The sequence below is a fragment of the Battus philenor genome, unplaced genomic scaffold (genome assembly GCF_028537555.1).
Source record: "Battus philenor isolate CCGP_79_NKW_IND1 unplaced genomic scaffold, ilBatPhil1.0.hap1 SCAF_1, whole genome shotgun sequence".
In the NCBI taxonomy this organism is placed as follows: Eukaryota; Metazoa; Arthropoda; class Insecta; order Lepidoptera; family Papilionidae; genus Battus; species Battus philenor.
In genome coordinates this window covers 17,951,483-17,975,320 of record NW_027181661.1, presented here as the reverse complement: position 1 = coordinate 17,975,320, position 23,838 = coordinate 17,951,483, and the positions used below count along the sequence as shown (strand labels likewise).

General features: G+C 33.8%; 1 protein-coding gene across 1 annotated transcript in view; it reads right to left on the bottom strand.

Moving 5' to 3' along the window:
• Nucleotides 1–23,838, bottom strand: part of LOC137932913 (peptide transporter family 1-like) — a 64,250-nt gene that overhangs the window by 24,097 nt on the left and 16,315 nt on the right. The window contains exons 2-3 of the mRNA XM_068776603.1: nucleotides 8,642–8,720; nucleotides 384–525 (exon numbers count right to left, since the gene is read on the bottom strand). Coding sequence (XP_068632704.1) covers nucleotides 384–525; nucleotides 8,642–8,720 — 221 coding nt within the window. The remainder of the gene's footprint in view (nucleotides 1–383; nucleotides 526–8,641; nucleotides 8,721–23,838) is intronic.

Sequence of the window (23,838 nt, the reverse complement as noted above, 5' to 3'; positions counted from 1 at the left end):
AGATATCTTTCACGTAGCGTAGTAACATGCTACCACTTTACCTAGGATTAGGAGGCTTCCGTGGACCCCAGGAGCTACCACCAGATAATGCCTGCTAAGCACACCGATATCAGGGTGCTCGAGAGAATCGAACTTAGACTTGGTCACTTGCTAATACCTTGCTAATATCACTACTACCATTTCGAAATGAACGATCGAGTTTTGGCATCCTCTGTGATTTACGATCCTATCGATTTTCTGACTTGACTGGCTGTTTATAGAATGGTGACGACTGTGTGTAGTCTTATTGTATTCTTGAAACTTTTCGGTTGGATTCTTCGTTCGTTTTAAAATCAAATAATAAACGTATAAAAATTGATTTATGTATCTTAATACGTTCTTACCTGAAACGTCCAAGCCATCCGTCTGCTATCATAGCCCCTAGTAGGGGAAAGAAGTATGCGAACATCGTGAACACGTGGTAGATGACTGTAGCACCATTATCGCTGTATCCTAACTTGTCACGTAGGTACAGCGATAGGATTGCTGCAACAAGATATTAATGGAACAAGTTAGTCTGGTACAAATGCATAGGATAATGAAAATGTGAGTGACTGTACAAGACAATACAATACACTATAATATAATGTCTCTAAATAATTGGGAGTGGCCGGCCGCTCCCTAACCACGAACAGCTTGGACGAACCAAGGTTGGATCCTGGGCTCGATTGTGGTCCACGCTGCCGTCCCAACCCGCAAGCACACTCCAGCAACACACCCCGTCAAAGCTCTACCGCGAAGAGCCTTAACAATGTGCGAGCGTCCCCGTGCAACTGGTAGGCGCCCCACCAGCTTTTAGTTTCTACTTTAAATCTAGTTCACGGACCCTTCCGCTCCGTGAACTCAGTATCCATGAAGCTGTAAAAGCCTTAGGGCTAACAGCAACAACTTCAACCGAGAATAAGTAAGTCTAAGTTATCATTGTATACATTTAGAACTGTCAATCACCATAATATATGAAAAAAATAACTAAAATAAGTTTATTGCATAAAAACTTATTAAAATTGAGTATGAAGGATCTAATGTCATAATAAGGCTTGGCGATAAATTCTATTTTTCGTCATCATAGGTATAGACATCCTTAAATATATCTAAGGGGTGATATATAATAATCTCCACGCTTGGCAGGCGATTTCGCGTACCTACGATCGTGTCAATCCCCTATCGATGGTCTATACCTGTTCACTATAGCATGAAGGATACAGCAGAGGTGATCACAGAAAAAAACATCTGTGTCTGTTGTGGACTCTTTTCAAATCAGTGCGCGTTTGGAACCCTCGTGGTTTATAAATAAAAGAGGCCATGATTCTAATTTTAAATAACCTGTTTTATACTTTAATATATAAATTCATTCATTCACGTCAGCTGATAGATGTCCACTGATCTTGCATTGCAAGCATACGTCTTCCCGCGATCTAAAAGGAAAAGCTTATTGCTCTTCAATTAGTATATTGTACACACTACTAAAAAATAAATTGTCCCAGAAATAATAAGTAAGAAAAGAACCAATATTTAGCCACTTCCGCACATGCAGTGGTAGTCGTGCAACAAAATGCACCGCCCGCCAGCACGCTGATAAATGCGCATGCGGCAAAAAATGCGAATTACACAACTACCACCGTTAAATTACTCAACACGTGCATCACCCCTCCACGGGGCATCTTCAGTAGTTATGTTACACCGATTAGTGCTAAACATAGAGTGATAAAACATTACGAAATATATTCAAAAGTGATTACTACGTATTAAAATTATTCTTTATTATCTGTCCTTCCATACTTTACAGCCTTAAGGTTTTAAAAAGTGTACAGTGTTGTGATAGCAATATCACGTCACACACGTGCGTGTATCACACGGACGAGACTCAAGATGCGATCGCAAGATTCGTCTGGCAAATATGGCAACCGCCGCACAGATACTGGCGCACAACCTGAGGATGCCAATATGGAGTAGGGATAAGGAAGTGCTCGTACGAGAAATCTTAAAAACGACATTGTTATGGCGTCGTTAAATTAGATAAAGAAACATAGTAAACACTAACATGCAATTATGGGAGCAAAAAAAATTGGATATATACGTAATTGTAAAACAAAAGGCACGGAGATTAATGTCTGTGAAATATAGATATTACGAGTAATCACCTGATCTGGCACCATCAGACTTCTTTCAGTTCCCTAACCTAAAAAAGCACTTGGGAGGTCAAAGATTTTCGACAAACGACGAGGTCAAAGCAGCTGTAGACGCATATTTTGACTCTAAGGAAGAATCATTTTTTTTCAACGGTCTGAATGCTTGGAAGGGGAGGTGGGAAAAGTGTATTGAACTTGATGGTGATTATGTAGAAAAATAAAAATATAACTGATTTAGTATGTATTTATTTTCTTGGTTAGGCCGAGTACTTTTCAATCCACCCTCGTAGTAATAAAAAAATAGAATAAATAAGTTATAGTAACGTGTTTAAGACAGATTTATTCAAAATGATTGGAAATACTCTTACCGGCACAGAACACAAAAAAGGTAGATTTTTTTGAAAGTTTTTGTAAATATAATAATTATCTATCTCTTAGTTCATTTCTTTTTCTTCTTGCTTCTTTCCGAGGCAAGTGCGATCGAACAAATACTAATCGAAGTCAGTTAGATGTTTTTATTTATTATTGTATTATATTTTTAATATGTATTAAACCTTTTTTATTATAAGTGTATATGTTATATACGTATGTATATCTATGTGTGTTTATGTATATCTATGTTCATTTGTTTGTGAATATGTATTTTTTTGTACACGTGAACTACCCTTTATAAGTACTTTTATCTTTTCCATACTATGGTTGTCTGTAAGAGATTGCCTTGTGTGATAAGACAGCCCATTGTACTTTTCTGTATATTATTGTAAAACTTATTAAACGTATCTTATCGTGTACAATAAAGAATATTAAATAAATAAATCTTATAAACTAGTTTATATTAACGTGAGAGCACCCTCTTAATAAATAACATACTAGAACATTTCACACTATTCAAGTGCGGTTACATGTTTTATGGTTTTAACAATTTGCTGACATCATGTGTTCTAATTGTTTTTGATGTAAAACTTTTAAATCTTTTCGATTACTAATGGCTTTTCATTTATTACTTTAAAGCATTTTTATATGTATATCTTCTACATGGTAAAATGAATGTTGACTACTGCGCGCAATTTTTACTATTTTATTTGTACCAAGTACGATTAAGTATGACTTATATAAAAGTAACTAGCAAATACATCTAGCCTGAGTTTATTGTGATATAATCTGTTGATAAATTTTTAAGACTGGGTCACTTAAAACCAATTTATACTTTAATTTTTTTTTATTTGTTTTATATTATAAATGTATATCAGTGTAATGTTTCGTATTATTATACTTTTATCTAGTTTTATAAAATTACAATAAAACCACTAGCATCATTTGAATTTATATATTTCGTTTATACAGTTCACACGTGTGCAAACATTTTTGGTCCTTCGAGCTGAATATGAACTAATGATCTATGGAATTACAGTCCAAAAGCTTGTAAATAATAATTATTTAATCCGGAGATTTAATTGTCAATTTATTTAATCTTCTGTTTATTTACTTACCTCGGACAATAGTACATTTCAGTTATATTAGCGTAACATAATTACGTGTGTTCAACTATTGAGTTATAAATGTGATTGAATCTTTAACATTAAAGCTATACTAAATTAACATTTTAGATCGAATCATTATAAACGTAACACATTTCGCTTTCATGGTTTGATTTTTTTATTTAATCGAATATTAGATTTATAATGCATACATTCCCTTAGCGTCACTCTTCATGATAAAGCTCTATCGACATATTTTTTATTTCTAATCATCATACACCTTCGAGATACAGATGATCAAACTCATATCAGCAGCAACCTTCTCATCCAAACTACCGCAATGCTTAAAGGTGAAGTTCTTTTACTAATGTGTTGCCGGTGATGACATATGGATCCGAGAAGTGATCACTTACGACAGTTCTCATGTCTCAAGGTCACACTGAGACTAATGGAGAGGGTTTTTTTGGAGTTTCGATCCACAAAAGAAAAAAGATCACTAACACTCGCAAAAATGCTCGTTTATAGTGGCAGCGCGCGGGGCAAATTGGGCGACCGGTGGCCATTGGGGCCGAAAGGTTCTCGAGTGAACAATGAACCGGTAGACACGGCATACGTGGGTATCATACTGCCATTTCAGACGGGCGATTCTTCAAACTAGATCGATGATCTAAGTTCTTTTGCGTATCATCTCATTTATGATACGATATCGCTCAGGGGCCTACCAATATCATTAATCATTTATTGTTCACAAATTCTTTCATTCATCATCACATTTTAGTCGCTTTCCCACTAGAGCAGGGCTTCTTAAACTATGGGTCGCGACCCCAAATAGGGTCGCGTAGCAAAATTCTGAGGTCGAGAGATTTTAATGTCAAATATTTATATATACCATTTTATAACATCACTAGAGTTGGCGGAATACAGTGGACTTGCAGCGTCTAGACACGCGCATTTGTTGAAGGTTTTAAACTAATATAAATACAATTTTATAATTTTTTGTGCAATTTTAAATTTCAAATTTTTATATGATTTAAAATGAATTCTAAAACTATATATGTATATGTCTAATGTTACTTAATAAATAAATCATCAAAAAATATTTATTTATTTTTCTTTTATGATTGTATGGGGTCGTCAAGAAACTTGCAATCATAAATTAGGTCGTGAATGACAAAAGTTTAAGAAGCCCTGCACTAGACTATACGATTATATTTAATACAGTTTTATTTATTTTCTATTTAATTATTCACTTTGGTTTATTGTTAAATTTACATTCTTTATCAAACAAGGCCAACGTATTATCAATATATAACCAAATACTCGACATATACTTAAACCGTATTGACGTCTATCTTCAAGGGCGGTATTTAAAAAAAAGGAAGGCACTTAACCGTTGTAATAACCGATAGCATTTTCAAGTACATATTATTCTCATTTTAACACCAATCTAATGTTGAGTGTATATATATAATAATAAATATAATATATATAATAAATATAAAATAAAATATATTATACTTATCTATAATTACACATTACACACATAAATACTGTTACAAAGCAAGAGTTACATCTGTTATGAAACTCGGAACCCTCTAAACCAGAGTTCCCAAAACTTGCCATGTTTTTCCGTGTTGGGTAGACCCCCTACTTACCTGATATTGATTTCCTGTAAATTTCTAACTGTAGTGAAGTTTAGTGTTAAAAACTTAAAGTGAAAACACATGTTAATTTATACATTTATTAATTGAATTTAAATTAAAACTACTCAAATTAAAATATTGTATCTGTTATGTAAAATATACGTAACATATAACACATAATGTTTTGATATTATAAGATAGTGTGATGTAAGTAAATAGGTACTATCAGTGTATGTGTTGAGATTCACAATCGAGGACCCACATTTTCATTTCATGGACCCCCAAAATTTTTTTTCGCTAACGTAGACCCTTTGCAGGTTGTCATAGACCCCTAGGGGTCGATATAGACCGCTTTGGGAATCACTGCTCTAAACAATAAACCCTGAACCCTAGGATCAAGTAAGCACAAAAAGAATATTTCTAGTAAAATAGACTGTATAGGAAATTCATCCCTGTTTTAAATATATCCGTGCCGTATTCCCGTAAACACGAATGACCTTGAAGTTATTTATAATTCTTTTTGTACGGTTCTCGGAAGTTCCGAGTACTATCTCGAACTTACTAGAACCTTATCCGTATTATAACGCACAATCTGTGTCAATCTGTACGTGGTGTATTTCAAAATGAATCCTATTGCTATAGGTATTGTTTCGGAGTGGTCCACGGGTCGGCAAGCCTATCATAATATGTCCATCAGTGGACAGATGACTTTGTTAAATTCGACCCATCGGCGGAACCCAACGCTGGAGGTATCTTTCAACCGGTCCCTATGGAAGTCTGTGAAGGTGACATATGTCCAGAAGTGGATGTTCTTTGGTTGAAATCATTGTGATGATTTATATTTATTTTCGCCCTTCCTGGGGTCTCTGATACTAGGGACCTCTCATCCCCCCCCTCATGTATGGGCAAGAGACGCTACAACTCGGGTAAACTTTCTTTCAAAAAAATTCACATTTTCCCTTTATCTTCACATTCTAATCATTTCTCTTGCATCAACTTCCTTCCCTTATCTTCGCATCTACACCACAGTTTGTTACATTATCACAGTTGACACTCAGTTTTGGTTTTATTTACACAAATACCTCACTTTGCGTCGTAGTTACGTTCCAAAAAAAAACAACGCAAATTGAAACGCCGCAAAGTGAATTAAGATTTTCTATAGCAAACCCTGTAAATATCGAAGATAGGTTCCAGGGTTACAAAAATACAACTTTTTAAATAGAAAATTGAACAAAGTAAACATTTAAAAAACAAGAATAATATCACCCTGCCCATAAATAAATTGGAATAATATTGACCTTTTTTGCAACCAGAAACAACACTAAATATTTATATAAATTTATTATTCTCTTTTATAAAACGCAAAACACGCCACATTACAACACACTACATAATTCAAACTGAACTCTTAAAATTAGCAAAACAAAGTGAAAATAAAAAAGTATTAAAATTGCGTTGATTTTTAGATAGAAAGAGAATCCCCGAGTTTTGATGGCATGGCGCTATTAGAAACAAGGCTCGAACCCAAAACAACGCAACATCGAAAATCTAACGACGCACAGTGAAAATAAGTACTAATTAAGCAGCGACGCAACTTCGGAAAAAAAGCAAATATAAACGAGGAATTGGTGCATATTAGCATAGTATTCCTTGTAATTATCATTTATGGTTTTATCTTTGTACTATTTTAGCTATTTTATTATTTTTTCTTGTTCAGTAACCTATGTTGCTGTATTCATGACTTGTTTGTGATCTTGCTTGGCGCTTTCTGACTTGCTTTCGAGTCTTAGATCATATCTTCAAATCATGTGCAAATCGTGAATGGTAGAAGAATCTAATTTCAGAACATGCTGTTCAACATATAGGTGATGATATATTTGTAACAGGATACGCTGAACTTTAACACCTTATCCCACCATCCTCGTTGCTGAAGGACGAGTAGGAAGTCGTACCACTACCACGTTTACACTGTGGAGTTTCCACCTAGCCCGAGTGCCAAACGATCTGCCGGCTTCCATATTTCCCGAGAATTATAACCCAGGTCTCTTCGGTCTACGTGTTTCATCTTCGACCAAATCTATTCATCAGGCGAGTTGTTGGTCAAATATCTTTTGACTTTAAAATAAAAGTCAAAGGTATCCGTACCAATCCGAACCCATAAATGTTTTATAAAATAGTAAATCAAGTTTATTTATTTACTTTCACAAATATCTTTTAACGATACTAGGTGTCGTTAAAATAAACCTTATTGCTATAGCAGTAAGGCTTAAAGTTAAAATAAATTAGATGACATACGTATCGAACTAAAGCTATCTTAAATTTACGGGCAAGTTCTATGCCCAATAGTGGACGTCTTACATGTGAAATAGTTATGAAATTTATTTAGAATTTATAAGTTTTTATTTATTTTAAACTTGTACATATCGCTTATATTTATATTTTCTACTTATGTTATCAAAATGGCTGTCCAAGCTTGTAGTAATTTTTTTTTACCGGACTCTTTCTGCTGCCCAAATGGCATGTGCAGATACCGCATGTTTAAGGTGACAAGGCCCAGAGTGCGTCTATCCTAAGACTTTTTCAAAGTATTGAAGCCAGAGGTCTCCCAACTACTACTTTACCAGTTTGCGCTTTGATGAAGGCTTCATGGTGTGACTACGCAAGGTCCGAGGGGACCTCAACTTGGGCTATCACTTGTTGACCCAATATTGACCTTTATATTGTTATAACGCTTATAATGTAATAGATTGACCATTAGTCCACTGTTTAGTAGTGGACATCTGATTGAAGATGAAATGAGAAATGTAAAGAAGGAACAGAAGGTAAAGATGGAAAATTTTTACCTTCTGTCCCGTGTTCTTTATAAAAACTTTGTATACATTTTTTGTCAGGGGCGGCTTACTATAGTGCAGGGTGTGCAATGCACACGGGCGCCGCCGTCTCAAGGGGCGCCGCGGCGCTCCCCGAGACAGCTAAGAGCATCGTCTTGGACCATCATGGTACAACAATGATATGACAGAAGCGGCCAGCAAGCGCGGTGGCGGCAGTTATCTAACGCGAGCGCCCTATGATAGTTTCTTTTTTCGAATATTCTCTTTTTAATCGAAATAAATCACGTATTGAAAGTTTTAAAGCGGCCAGACAGCGCGGAAAAGTTAATAGCTATAGCCTGCGGGGGAAGGGGGGTCAGGCCTAGGGGGCGCCAGGGTTTCATTGCACACGGCCGCTACACGATGCAAGATATAATGTTGTGTATATAATGATAAAATAGCCATTTATTACTATCCTATATAATCGTTTTAATAAAAAAAAAACTAGACTATGTTTTATGATACAATGAAATTCAACTTACTTCGCATTCCATAGTATGAAAATCTTTCGCAAAATTCATTTGTAACTATGAATCCGACCGCTTTAGGGTATGGAAGTTTCTGGAACAAAAAGAAAAATAAATTTAAACGATTTTTTTATTTTAAAAAAAGACCGTATTTTTATTACTACCTGACTTTATCACACTTGACGCATTGCTCTGGTTACCAATATTCACCGTAAAAACACATTAATTTAAATAGTTACTAATTACTATCAATCCAGGGTTACAATTGATCACCCTCCTATCATCTTTCGTATCTCACAAAGACAGTTAAAAATTTACAATTAAAAAAACATATCACATTAAATCAAGATCTATCTATTAAAATATATATCTATTTATAAATACAATGTTTGAATAAGTGAGTCTTTGACCAAGTTTTGCCGGTGATGACATAGATCCGAGAGGTGATCACTTACGACCCAAGGTCACCCAGATAGCAATGGTGAGGTCTATTGCTCGGAGTTTCGCTGCTAGATCAAAAGAATCAAGATCACCAGCGATTGCAGAATTCATCATCTGAAGTAGCAAAGGGCGGACATATCTTGCAACCTTGTCATTGGGGTTGAAAGGTTCTCCGGTAGACATAGCGTGCGCAGTCCTCCCATTAGGCGGATCGATAAAGTTTAGGTCAGAGTTCCCCAAACTTTTTTGTGTCGTAGACCCCTTGCCATGTTTTTCCGTGTTCCCCCTACTTACCTGATATTGATTTCATGTAAATTTCTAACTGTAGAGAAGTTTAGTGTATGTTCAAAATGTATTGTTACCACAAAGCGAATACCAACATCCTACAACTTACACAATTTTATAAACATATATAATAATTTTTTTACATCATAGGTACTTTTATAAATTATGTAAATGTTTTGATATTATAAGATAGTATGATGTAAGTAAATAGGTACTATCAGTGTTGATATATGTTGATATCCACTATCGTGGACCCCCATTTTCATTTCATGGACCCCCAAATTATTTTTCGCTGTCGTAGACCCTTTTGCAGGTTGTCATAGACCCCTAGGGGTCGATATAGACCACTTTGAGAATCACTGGTTTAGGTCGTGGAAAGTCACTAGATGCAGGAAGCGCAGGATCAACCACCTTCTCGATCATTGGAGGAAACTAATGCCTTGTAGTGTTTCCATCAGCTGAATATAAGAATGGAGTGATCATACCATAATCAGCAGAGTAAAGAAAAAAATATATAAAGGGTTTACTTAAAAAGTAATGTATTGAATAAGTAAAATCCTTTCTGTCTCCCAAGGTATTGTGGTAGTCCCCAATAATAGGAACCTCCAAAAAATAATTAATTATTTAATATTCTTTTATTGTACACGTTAAGATACATTTAATAAGTTTAACAATAAAATACAAAAAAGTACAATGGGCGGTCTTATCACACAAAGCAATCTCTTACAGACATCTATAGTATGGAAAAGGTAAAAGTACTAGTAAAGGTAATGGGTAGTTTACGTGTACAAAAAATACATAATAACAAACAAATTATGTATATATCGTATATACAGATGCATCATACGTTAATTACGTCAAGACAGTGGTATGTAATATGAGTAACTTGCCTAAACTTATGTTATAATATAACAACGACACGCAAGAATGCGTTCGCAGTTTAATTATAAATGTGGAATAACATTCGTTGTCTATTCACGTATATTGTATAATAATTTGTAAACATAACTAGACGGCTAAGTGTGTCATAGATTTAAAATATTAATAAAGCTTTAGTTGAATCCATACGATGATTTAAAGTTAGTTATTTTAAATTTTAGATAACAGTTTTAATAATTTTTTACTGTTTATATGGACCCTCTCAGAGTAAAAGCGTCCTACGAAGGCTTACATTTTTCTCAATGCCGTAACCACGATCTAGTCAGCATCTGGCATAAGGTCTGCCTCTCTGGTACCTCATGGTCCCGTCAATTTTATAAATATTTTTTCATAGATATATAGTTCCTATATATATATATATATATATATATATATATATATATATATATGTCTGTGTGTTAATAGGACTATCTTCTTTTCATAATGAAGGTCATGCTAATCTGTAGCATTTCGCATAGCGACACATTTGAAAATGTGTTATTATTTATATAGATAATTATAATGTTAAAATGATCGTAAATTCTTGTAAAATCTTGAAAAGAAACTCCCCGTTAGGTGGACAATATAGTTAAGGAGGTAAGTAAGTTAAAACAGGCAGTATGTCTTTATGATTAAGCAACAGAAGACCAAGAACCGGCACAGTCCAGGCTATTCGTCCTGCTAGAAGACCGAACAGACGGTACTGTGGTCTAACATTCCGGATGGTGCAGGTGCTTTCAGGGCATGGATCCTTTGTCAAGTACCTGTGTAACATAGGCAGGGAACCTTCAACGATATGCCACAATTATGGTAGCGAAGAGGATACAGCTCAGCACACGCATGAGGAGTGTACAGCTTGGGAAGCTGCGCCGAGAACTCACCGATACTGTGGGGACACCTCTCGTTACCAGGCTTCGTTAAGGCGATGGTATAGAACGAGCAGTCATGAAGCGCTGGTGTAACCTTCTGCGAAAAAGTGATGTGCTGAAGGAGGCTGCGGAGAGAGAGAGAGTACACCCTAAACTGCCTTCTCCCATCTCCATCAAAAGGTTGTCTGGTAGAAATTGCCACGAGCGATAATACCGCCTCTTGTACCATATAAATTGTTTCTATTTCTTCCTCTATTCATTGTCTATGGTGTACAAGTGTTAAAAAATAAAAGAAATACTCCGGAAGGAATATAAAGAGTATCTAAATGAATATTTGCTTTATGATTTCGCGAGAGTGTTCCACATTAGTATATTTGGTATATTATAGACACCAATTGCACAAATCATACCAAATCGTCGCACGACCTCGTTCCTCTATTCATAGTTTTCGCACTATATTAATAAATAATGCCAAGGTTGGATATAATTGTGTTTTATTAAAACACTATCTGATCTGGGAGACGTTGCCTTGCTGCCTATGAACTCGTATACGCATATAATAAGAAATATAAAATTGCCGGTATTTGGGCGGCAGTGTTCACTGTGTACAATAATACCACACTGCAATTGCCAATTTTCTGTCTGGCGATTAAAGTATAACCATCCTCTTCTTCTTTTCTACCTATGGATGTACACTGCAAAGCATAGGCCACATCCAGCGATCTTAAATATGGCATCTGTCCACCTAGTGGGTCATGGTGTACTCGAGAACCTTCCGGCGCCATTCGCCCCACTGCCATTTTAGACAAGCAATTGTGCGATCGTCGATTTTATTTCTTTTGCGTATCGAAACTCCGAGCATAGCCATCGCCATTAGTCTCTGGGTAACCTTGAGATTTGAAACCCGTCGTATCTGATCCTTATGTTATCACCTGCAACACACTTTGGTGAAAGGCAGTTTGCAATAAGCTACTACTGACATGTAATATGGTTGACTAAAAAGAGCCGGCAGGAAATCAACAGATGCTCTTTACAAATGAAATTTTAACAATTTTTCATATACACCTATCCCCCGATTTACACGGTAGATACGTTCCTGAGAAAAACGTGTAAATCGAAAATCAAAAATTTTCAAGTCAAAACTGTGTAAATCGAAAAACTCGCAAAAAACGCATATTTTTGCTATTTAACAGTTGTGATTTTTTTTTTTCAATAATTTTAGGTGTACACATAAATTAAAATTGAATGCATTGACAAGTTAAAATATTTAATATATTACGGAAAAACTATTTTTTTTTAATTTAATTACGATATACATTAAACAGAAGAACAAAAAAGAAATTACTCTCATTGTTTTTTTTCGGAATCGATGGTTCGAATTCACTTTCATCACTCGAAGTTATTCGTGCCAATTCGATGTTTGAAGCAGAAATATTTACATTATGAGAGATGGTAATAAAATCGGTTATTAAAACAAAAAAAACTTTTTTGGAAAACCGTATAAAAGCGAAACCGTGTAAAACGAGTACCGTGTAAATCGGGGGATAGGTGTACGCATTATTATATCAAACCTGTCAATAAGTGTACAAATTTCGATTCTAGAAATAAATTAATTGTTTCTTATTACGAACGACATTCCAATAACTAGTCGATATAGTCGGACGGTTGAATAGAGAGCCCGTTTCGTATAAAACACATAAGAGAATCATGCAATTCACTCTCTAAACGTCTTGTTAATGTAATATATACTTTATTTGTTTTAACATAATGTTCATTTCACTTTACAGCGTCGAGTATTGGATAATCCACGCGGTTTTTTTTTCATATTCCAAGATGGCGGCCTTTGTGCAGTAATCATAGTTCTTCTATTGTTACCGGAAATTCCGTTATTATATGACGTCATCGCAGATTTTTTTTATATCGTAAGATATATTGAATATTACATAACTTATTTTAGGTTTATTTCAACACATTTATATATAAAGCACTTAGATTTAACTTAATATTTAGAGAATTAAGTTAGTGTGATAATCAACCTATGTGTAGGTATCATTTTATATCCGGACCGGAAAGTTATGTCGCTTTCTCAAGTTAAATTCACACGACTACATTTTTCGGTCAACCAATCGGTTTTTCGTTTATATATATATATATATATATATATATATACATACACACACACACACACACACATATATATATATATATTCGGGATAGTAAAAAGAGTAATCTTAGCTTTTTTAATTACTTTTACAAACAAAGACGTAATAATACTGGCTGCAAACAATTGTAGCATTTAATAGTAATTACAGATTATAAAACATCACTTACAAATTTATAAAAGGAATAAATATAATGAATAGAATATCTTTATATATTATAATAGCATTTTTATCAGCGGTATATATACATATGTTTGTATATATGTACACACATATATATGTATGTATATATATACATACATATATATGTGTGTACATACAAGAATATGTATATATATGTGTGTATATATATATATATATATATATATATTCATAGAAGTATTGCCTCTTTTGTAAAACTAATTCAAGCCTTTTATTAAATAAATATAATAGGCTATTATTTTCTGGTGAAAATAATAAGTCAGTATCTATATTATTATTTTAACGAACAGATTTTATGTTGGATATCCTAGATACATTCGTAAGTGAAGGGTCAAGCAATGTGTTAAGACCTCAAAACTATGTATAAAATTGTCCTAGATCAAAAACAGGTTGTTGCATTACAAGTTTTCGATAAACATGCCATTAAAGGCTATGCATATGCAAAAGATGTTTGCATATCTACTTGTCAGCGGTAAAAGGATTTAGCAACTTAAATAGGTCATCTGGTATATTGGTAATACTTAAAGATTTTAAAACTCGCTACTTTAAATATAATAATAAAAAAGTTAAGTTTGAAAATAGAATGCCTTTTTCGTGTGCATTACTTCATTCTGTCATTGATTTAAAAAAAATTGAGTACAACCTCCACGGATCAATCAATGAACAATTGATTTGTAATTTTTAAGTGTGGTGTGATGGTTGTGCATTATTATTATTATAAGGTCCGATGTGTTGCCGGTGATCACATACAGATCCCAGACGTGGTCACCTAAGACTCAAGGTGACCCAGAGTGCAATGGAGAGAGCTATGCTCGAAGGCTTAAAGGTTTTCCAGGACATAAATAAACTCAGGAACGGCAGAAACATGAAGTAGTCTCGATTTGCCATGCCATAATGGGTGTGCTAGGGAAGATGATACAGTTTCCCACAAGTAGAAATACTTTGTGCAAATATATAAAATTGACATAGACATAATACTACCTTTTTATTCTGGCTAATCTCTGAAATGGCTGAACCGATATACGGGACTTATACTGGCAGATAGCTAAAGTAAGGAGTAATTACACTTTTAAAAATTCTTAAACGTAAAAATAAACTAAATAATTATTTTTTGTTAAATTCACGTGGATGAAGTCGCGGAAAACTTTATTTAAAAATAAAAATTAATCTATCACTTTTTATTAGCGTCTCTATAGTAAAAAACTTCTATGTATTTAATAAACAATTTTGTAAATGCTAGAATAAAAAAGATATAACTGAACATATTTTTTACATATTTTTTCTATGGCAACTCTTGTACCCCCTATCTATTGTGGGACAGGGACTTTGTTTTTATTTAATATTTTTTCGCACTTTTCTATTCTTCCTTCTGTAATCTTTCATACCTTTATTTTCTTTCTTTCTGCAATCCTTCTTTCTTTCCCTTTCATATCCATTTATCCTTTTATTCGATACTATTCTTTATTCTCCTCATACCTTAGCTATTATAATTTAGTTTTTAACTGAACATATTTCAATGTGTACCAATTATCAGCTTATATTTAGGACATTGTCTCGTACCGAATACCATCGTTAAATGATGCATGCGACGCGGGCTTGGAACTGGTACGAACCGGATAGACGCCTTTGTTGGAGCCGCGAGTCAATTGATGGTAATTCAACTTATCGGTATTGGACCGGAGAGCTGTAATTTGCAATGGTGTAATAATAAATATAACGGATAGTGTACCAGATAAAACTTGTGAAAAGGTTTTTAAATTCTTATCATCATGTCAATCGAAAGAAACCCTGCATGTCATGTCTTCCCCCAAAATAACCATGTTGACCAGTCATGTGCCCGCATTAAGCAACTTCTGGCTACCTATGTCCACAGTCCACCCACTAGTGGGCATACCTGTCCCAAAATTCATATTTCTAAAGACCTACTGCCTGCTTTAACTTACTAACTTACTGTCTTATATCGAATCCCATAATCAAACTTGACCGCGAAGATCACATGAGAGAGGCAACAAGACTTTGTTTTTTAAAAATAACAGCAAAGTATCAAAAGTGCAATTTTTCGTATCACTTCTTGCAACCAAAGCTTCAATATTCACACGTCTAAAATCATCATGGAGGTGGTACTAGAAGTGTATAGCCAGAAAAGTCACTTCGTGTTATAATGCACAAACTTAGAAAAATAATGGTGTATAGCAGGTTTAAATATATACAAACATACAGTTCATATATATATATATATATATATATATATATATATCTTTATATATATATATAAATATATATTTATATATCTTTATATATATATATATATATATATATATAAAGATTTTTACCGAGAGCGTTATTCCGCTGTCTATTAAAAATGATTTAACGTCAGTGTTTACCAACGAGCGCCCAATCCCCAAAGGATAGCAACTTGATTGTTAATGGGGTGCAATTCGAAAGTGTAAAAAATATATATGTTACATAGGTGATGACATATGGATCCAAGACATGGTGATTTAGGACGGGCTTCGTGAGATGGCTGAACATCACAGGAGTTTCACTGCGAGATCAAATTAGAAATGAGATCGTAGCTTGAAGAATTGCTCGTTTAAAGCAATGAGCACATGCTCGTGCAACCAACCGTTGGAGCTGATAGGCTCTGGAGTGGTGATCACGAAAGCTGGTAGAACCACGTCTAGATGGACTGATGTTGAATGTTGACAGAGTAGAATTGTTCATGGTTGCAGTTCTTAGGCAAGCCTATGCCTTAAAGTGAGCGTCCCTTCGTTGAAAAGAAGTGACGATCGGCTGATTAAAAGTTTAAAATTACTGTTCTACGAATTGTTAACTTAGTTTGAACAATGTCAATTTTAATCCGTTATTAAAATACATATATTTCTGAATGATAGGCTTTTAAAATACATCGATCAATCCATCTGTCTGTTATCATATTTTATAGCACGTAACAAGTTTATCTTGACATTAGAAATCATTGTTGTTTAGATAATTTTCTTGTATACGATTGGTTACATAAAAAGAACATTCCTATTAAAAAAATTAAGTATCTTTATTTCTGAAGATCATTCTTTCTATCAGGGGCGGCTTTAGTTCATGTAGCGCCCAGTGTAATGAAACCCTTGTGCCCCATAGGCCTGACCCCCCCCCTGCCCCGCGGCTATAACAATTAAATTTGCCGTCGTAACAAGAAAGTTTTGTTCATATTCCAACGAGCTATTTTATAAGTACGCATAGCTTACAGTACGGTATTAGTTACGGCCTTTATTCTTATGACGGCAGAATAACATTCGTTGTTTTTATGTCTGTAGCATATCTCTGTTGCCCCGGCACCTCCTTGGACTGCGTCGCCCGTCGTCACATTATGTAATAGTATATTTATACATATATAATGACAATTCCAACCCTTTACCTTTATATAATATTCCACATAAGAATCATATATAATGTATGGACATATCTATCAAGAAACACCCAAATATCTTAATAAATTCATATGCCAATGACAGTAGGAACGAAAGGACCTCAAAAAGGGGAGCCGTAAATAGAACCTTTGGGCTGCAGCAGTCATTTGTTCTACGCGCTATTTGGTCTGTCCACTGGTATTTCAAGTATCCACTTATCGGTTCCTGACATTCTTCAAGACTTACATTGTGCGATGATTTGAAATATTTTTTTATATAGTTGTAATGGAGTAAGCGTTTGTCTTTTATATCACCTGATGGAAAGTGTAGATGAAGAAGTAAGAAAAGGACCAATATTTAGCCACTTCCGCACATGCAGTGGTAGTCGTGCAACAAAGTGCACCGCCAGCCAGTCCGCTGATAAATGCGTATGCGGCAAGGAACGCGAATTACACAACCGCCACCGTTAAACCACTCAACACGTGTTTCACCCCTCCACGGGACATCTTCAGGAGTCATGTTACACCGATTGGTGCCAAACACAAACTTTACCACTGAAGTGGCTAAATATTGGTCCTGTTCTTACTTAAGATGGACTTCCGCAAGGTGAAGCCTGAATTCATTAAAAATGTAGATGAAGATGAAGGTAGTACACGCCCATCCAAAAGAAACCTGTTCATTCTACTCTTAAAGGCTTCAGAGTTCAACTTATCAGGAAAAATAGACCTAGGGAGATCGTTCCAAATCTTGGCGGCACTGTCATTATTTCGTTGTAGTTTTTAGAAATTAATGCACTAATTAGATAAAAAATAACGTCTTATATTTACTCAGATATTAAAACATTGTGTTAGCCTTATAGGAATTGTTTAAACATCCGGCGCCCATGGTGTTCATATCTCAGAACAAAGCGCAGACGAAGTAATAATCAAATAACGAAGGCAGTTTCAACTTTGACTCGCAAAGAACCGTGTCTCAACCAGAGAAAACTAAAATCGATTTTGGACGACTCGTTTCATTTATATAACTAAAACTAAAATAAAGCGTGTTTTTAAAATCGAAATTAACAACAGTGTTTCTAAGTTAAATAATTTACAACATAAACAAGGAACTGTCTTTACGTGAAAATTCAATGTCGTACGAATAAATTTCACACAATTGTAGTCTTCACGAATTATCTCTAGAAGGACACGTGTGTCGTTCTGTGAGTAAATCTAAATATATTTTCAAATCTAGTCATGTTCATTATCCATGTTTCAAGTAATATTACTTTCTTTTAAATGTTTAATTTTAACTTTTAAGGTTTTAATATTGTATTTTATACAGGTATCCTACGTTACTGTATTTACTTTTAAGATTAGATAATATTCTAAGATCAAATTATATATCTATGTGATATTTATATGTATATACATACATATATATGCAAAACAGATACACTATGCACGCTAATATTCTTATTTGAAATCCATAAGCGACACCTATATCCACCCTTGGACATACGATTGCAATGCTGATATAGCAGAAATAAAGGAAGGAACTCCAACAGTTGAGAGGGTTGTCTTCTCTTTACGTCATATCCTCGCTAGGACTTGTATTTGATTGATTGATCTGTCGTTGAAATCGTGTCTCTGCTTCATCATCTACGAATATCCCCGAGGAGATTGTTCGTAGGTGATGGTACTGGCAATCAGCTATTTTAACAATAAAAATAAGAAAAATTCTTTTTGTAAACAGTGTTGGTTGATAAAACCGTATGAGTTGTTTTTATACCCACGTTTCTCCCAGCTTTTCTAATTAGTAGTAGTGATATTAGTCAGGCAAAACCAAGCGTACAAGCCCTAGCTTGTTCCTTCCAATAATCTGTAATAAATATAACTTAACAAGGGAAGCAATAATTAAATTATAAAGAAATGTAAATGTAAAAAAAATTAAAATATAGCAAAACAGAACAACATTTAAACCTTTAAATAGAAGGCGATAAAAGTGATTTGATGAAAGGTATGAAAGAATTTGTGAAGAATAAGACATGTATATATGACATCGAGAAAGAAAAAGATAGGAACGCAAATAATATGATGAAAGAAATATATATATTATAAAAAATAGTCAAAGAGGAGGACCATAAAAAAGTGACAGACCTCTATTCAGGCGATCTAATAGTTAGACATCTTACTAATCAAGTAAAGTATGTAGCAACTCCCACAGGAGTCCTTGAGTTTTATTACCTTAAAATAGGTCTTAGGGTAGATGCATTCTATGCCTTGCTACCTAATACCCGCGGAGTGCGATCAAAAATTTAATTGAATGTTAAGTTAAATTATTAATGTGAAGTTTTTTTTTATAGCCCCCGCTATTGGGAGCCTCTCGTACCCCTATTTTGTTTGAGACGGACTTTATTCACAAATATTTTTTTCAGGGTTTTATCTTTATTCTACACACACTTTCATTCTTCTCAATTTCTTTTATTCTTTCCTTTCATCCTTCACAGTATCTTGCAATTTTTATTTGTTCTTTCATTCCTTCTTGCTTTCATCGCCTTCCTTTCCATCTTTTTTTACTCTTAGATGGTACAATTTTATTTCTAATCTTTATTTTATTCTTACATTTTCTTTTATTATCTTTTGATATTACAGGTTTGTTTAGATTAGAATTTTTAATACATTAAAGTCTTGTCTTACATTCCATTATTATTTAAAAAGTTCTTTTACATGTGCATATTATTCATTTTGTTTCAAGTTTTCCTATTTGGTTTTGTAATTTTGCATTGCTTACCATCCTAATGTAAAGTTACAAAGTCGACATAGGTCGCTTGCAGTTCTTTTAGAAATCTACGGATAAAACTGACAGCATAAGCTGAAATGACGCGAATGTAATACGACAGTCCCTTATTAAGCGATAAGAAACGCCTCGCTGTTCCGTTCATATGCACTAGACGAATTTTAAAATAATAATCATGAAGGATTATAGTCAACGGTTTCATCTACGTGACGTACATACGAGTGGTACAAAACGCCCCACCTGACTACTTAGTAAGCGATAGCTTATCATTTAGAGCAGGTTGCACTGTCACCGTTTGCGCACTTGACCCAGTTGTGTTGCGCAATTGCGCACAGCGTTCCATCTTATCGTTTCGCGCAATCGCACTTTTTTTATTTCGTCCGAATTGCGCAAATCGATTCGACGCGATTTCTTATTATAACAAAAGACACAGCAGGTGTCCCATAAATCAACGTCAATTGAAAATTTACGTTTTGCTAGAATTTAAAAGAAATAATCACAGTCATGTATTTTGATATTAATTAAAATTAAAACGAAATAAATTATTTATTTATTTTTGGTAAATTCTATGCGGACGAAGTAGTGGAACACAGCTGGGTAAACACGGCACACACTTATATAGAAGAACCTTTCTTAACTACATTATTAATAAGAAAACTCTTGTGTTAAAATACATAACATTATTCAATAGACATTATAAAATATTTATAAACAATATGCCCAAAGCACTAATAAACAAGTTGCAAAACTAATATTTTATAGCACAAGACATTATCAACTCTATCTTCTTTTGACATACGGTTGCAAATGAATAAGCAACAATCTGCACTACCTTAATATGCATAAAAACGAATGTTTGTATGTCCTTTATAGAATCATAAACTGTGCATTTAATGGTTTAATGATGTTCAGCATAGTTGTTGTGTATAAATTCGCGAAGGTTTCTATGCTGGTTGTTTTTTATTTAAAATGAAGAATATGACTCAAAACGAATTGAATATTTATGTGACCTTTCCTTTAATTTTTTTTACTTCGTACCGACGACATTCGAGCAATTAACAGATAGTATCATTTCAAACACCTTATTATTAAGAAATGTAAATTTTTAATAATAAATATAAATAAAATTTTCTATATCTATGCTACAAAGGCTATCACTCGTGCATCTGGCCGTTGTGCCGAAAGATTCTTGAGTGGCGACCACCAGCCAGTAGACGCGGCGTGGGTGACCCCCTCCCCCTCCACTAGCTGGACCGTCGACATAGGTAAGGTCGCCGGAAGCAGCTGGAAGTCGCTGGAAGTCGCCGGAAGTCCCTAGAAGTCGCCGGAAGCCGCCAGAAGTCGCTGGATGCGGGCAGCGCAAGACCAACCATAGTGGCGATCTTTGGAAGATGTCTATGATTTGCAGAGGGCGTCAAAGAAAAAGCTTAAAAGATCCTTGCTATCTTATACACACAAAATCGTCAGTTTTTTTAATTTATATTTTCTAGTTCTTCTAACTTAATTTTGTTGCAAATCAAAATCAAGATAAATATGCGATGCCAAAGAATGAGATAAAAGAAGAGAGGTGATACGTGTAAAGAATATTAATGAAAGGAAGAGTACTAGAGAAAATGTGATAAACGAAAGAAGATAGTGATAGAAATTGTGAAGGACGAGAGGAGAGCGTCAGTCAACATATATTAATCAACTTCCTCGTCTTCAAACATTGCGGAATTTTAGACAAGAAAAGTTCGGAAAGTTCCGAGTTGGTTTCGGCGAGTGATCTCTTTCTCAAAGTTGTACTTAGCAAGCTGGATGGTTTGTCCCATGTATATAAAGTCTCGATACAGCTACTTTAGAAGTTGTCGGAGCTAGAATAGATAATATATTGTTACATATGTTTATAACAAAATTAAATATATAATATTTCTTTTATTATATACGGTTTGTATTACGGATTGTAATTATATATAACTAGCTGATCCCGAAAACTTGTTTTGCAAAAAAAAATTGATATTTTAATTTACAAATAAAAAATAAGGGTTGATCGTAGAGAGGTGAAAATTTATGGTTGTATGTATTTTTGTATGCTGTATCATAAAAAAATAAAAACAAAAAATTTCGTTAAAAAAATAAAAATTTTTTTTTAAGTGTGAACAACCTTTATCACTTAGGGGTATAGAAAATAGATAGTAGCCGATTCTTAGACCTACTGGATACGCATATTAAATTTGGTAAAAATCAGTCAAGCCGTTTCAGAGGAGTTCAAGTTCGAACACCGTGACACGAGAATTTTATATATATAATTGATTTATGATTATATTTCTACGTTCAATATAAATACTGTCACAATATAAATGATTTGATGGTCTAATTAAAAAAAGTTAAAAAAAAATGCCTACCGATCAACACAGTGTTCGTTGCTACTCAATTGAACGACTGTCAATCAATTGAGACATAATATGAAGTACGTATTTAATAGAACGATTCGGAAATCATATCAAAGTCACGGATAACGGCTTTTATTATTTTATATAGATATAATCTCGTTTGTGGCAAAATCTTTTATCACACAGGCCGTTCGATTATGAAATGATTTACCACTGAATATAAGACGTCGACCCCTAGGAGTCTATAACAACCTGCAAGAGGTCTACGTCAGCGAAAAAAAATTTGGGGGTCCATGAATTGAAAATGGGAGCCCACGATAGTGGATCTCAACACATACACTGATAGTACCTATTTACTTACATCATACTATCTTATAATATAAAAACATTTACATTATTTGTAAAAGTACCTATGAAGTAAAAAAATATTATATGTGTTTATAAAATTGTGTAAATTATAGGATGTTGGTATTCGCTTTGTGGTCGCAATACATATTTATTTAATGTTACGTAAATTTTACATAACAGATATAAAATTTTATTTTGAGCAGTTTTAATTTAAATTCAATTAATAAATGTATAAATTAACATGTGTTTTCACTTTAAGTTTTTAACACTAAACTTCACTACAGTTAGAAATTTACAGGAAATCAATATCAGGTAAGTGGGTCTACCCAACACGGAAAAACATGGCAAGGGGTCTACGACACAAAAAAGTTTGGGGAACTCTGCACTAGACTTATGATTATTTATATATTAATTCATTTCTTTTTCTTTCTCTGTTTTTTTTATTTTTTCTGTGACAAGTGCGATCGAAATTAGTTTGATGATTTTATTTATTATTGTATTATATTTATAACATGTATTATACCTTATTTATTATAAATATATATGTTATATATGTATGTATGTCTATGTATTTTTGTACACGTTAACTACCCAATATTAGTACTTCTAACTTTTTCATACTATAGTTGTCTGTAAGAGATTGCCTTGTGTGATAAGACCACCCATTGTACTTCTTTGTATATTATTGTGAAACTATTTAAATGTATACTAACGTGTACAATAAAGAATATAAAATAAAATAAATAAATAAATACTAATCGATATAGGATTTATATATGTCACCCAGATAGCAATGGAAATGGCAATGCTAGGATTTTCGCAGCGAGATTGTATCAGGAACTAGGAGATCTGCTGAAGTACCAAGATGTAGCTCTAAGAATTAATTGTCTGTAGTGATAGTAGGGGCGACATTCACGCAACCGATGTCCATTAGGGCTAAAAGGTTTTCAAATGGCGAACACGAGCACTGGCAACTCAGCTACTTATCTATTTATTTATTTTATCTATTTTAGGTGTTATAATTATGGAGAAGAAGCAGAAAGAATTTACAATACATCTTATGTGACATAGTCTAAATGTAATCAAAATATTCAGGCGATATCATTATCAAAGGTTCACATTATTTTAATATTATTTTATTGAATAAATACCTTTTTTCCGTCAATTTCGAATTTTGTTAATTGTAGTCCAAAATTTTGCGGATTTTTTATAAAAATAACTAATATAATTTTCTATGAAATTTTAATGTAATTTTTAACAAATTTAAAACGACAATAGTTACAAACATTAAAATATTTTAAATATTTTTATTTTTTAAAATGGAAATTCACTATTAATAATTATGCTGAACATCACTATTAAAGGGTCACATTATTTTAATATTATTTTATTGAATAAATAGCTTTTTTCCGTCAATTTCGAATCTTGTTAATT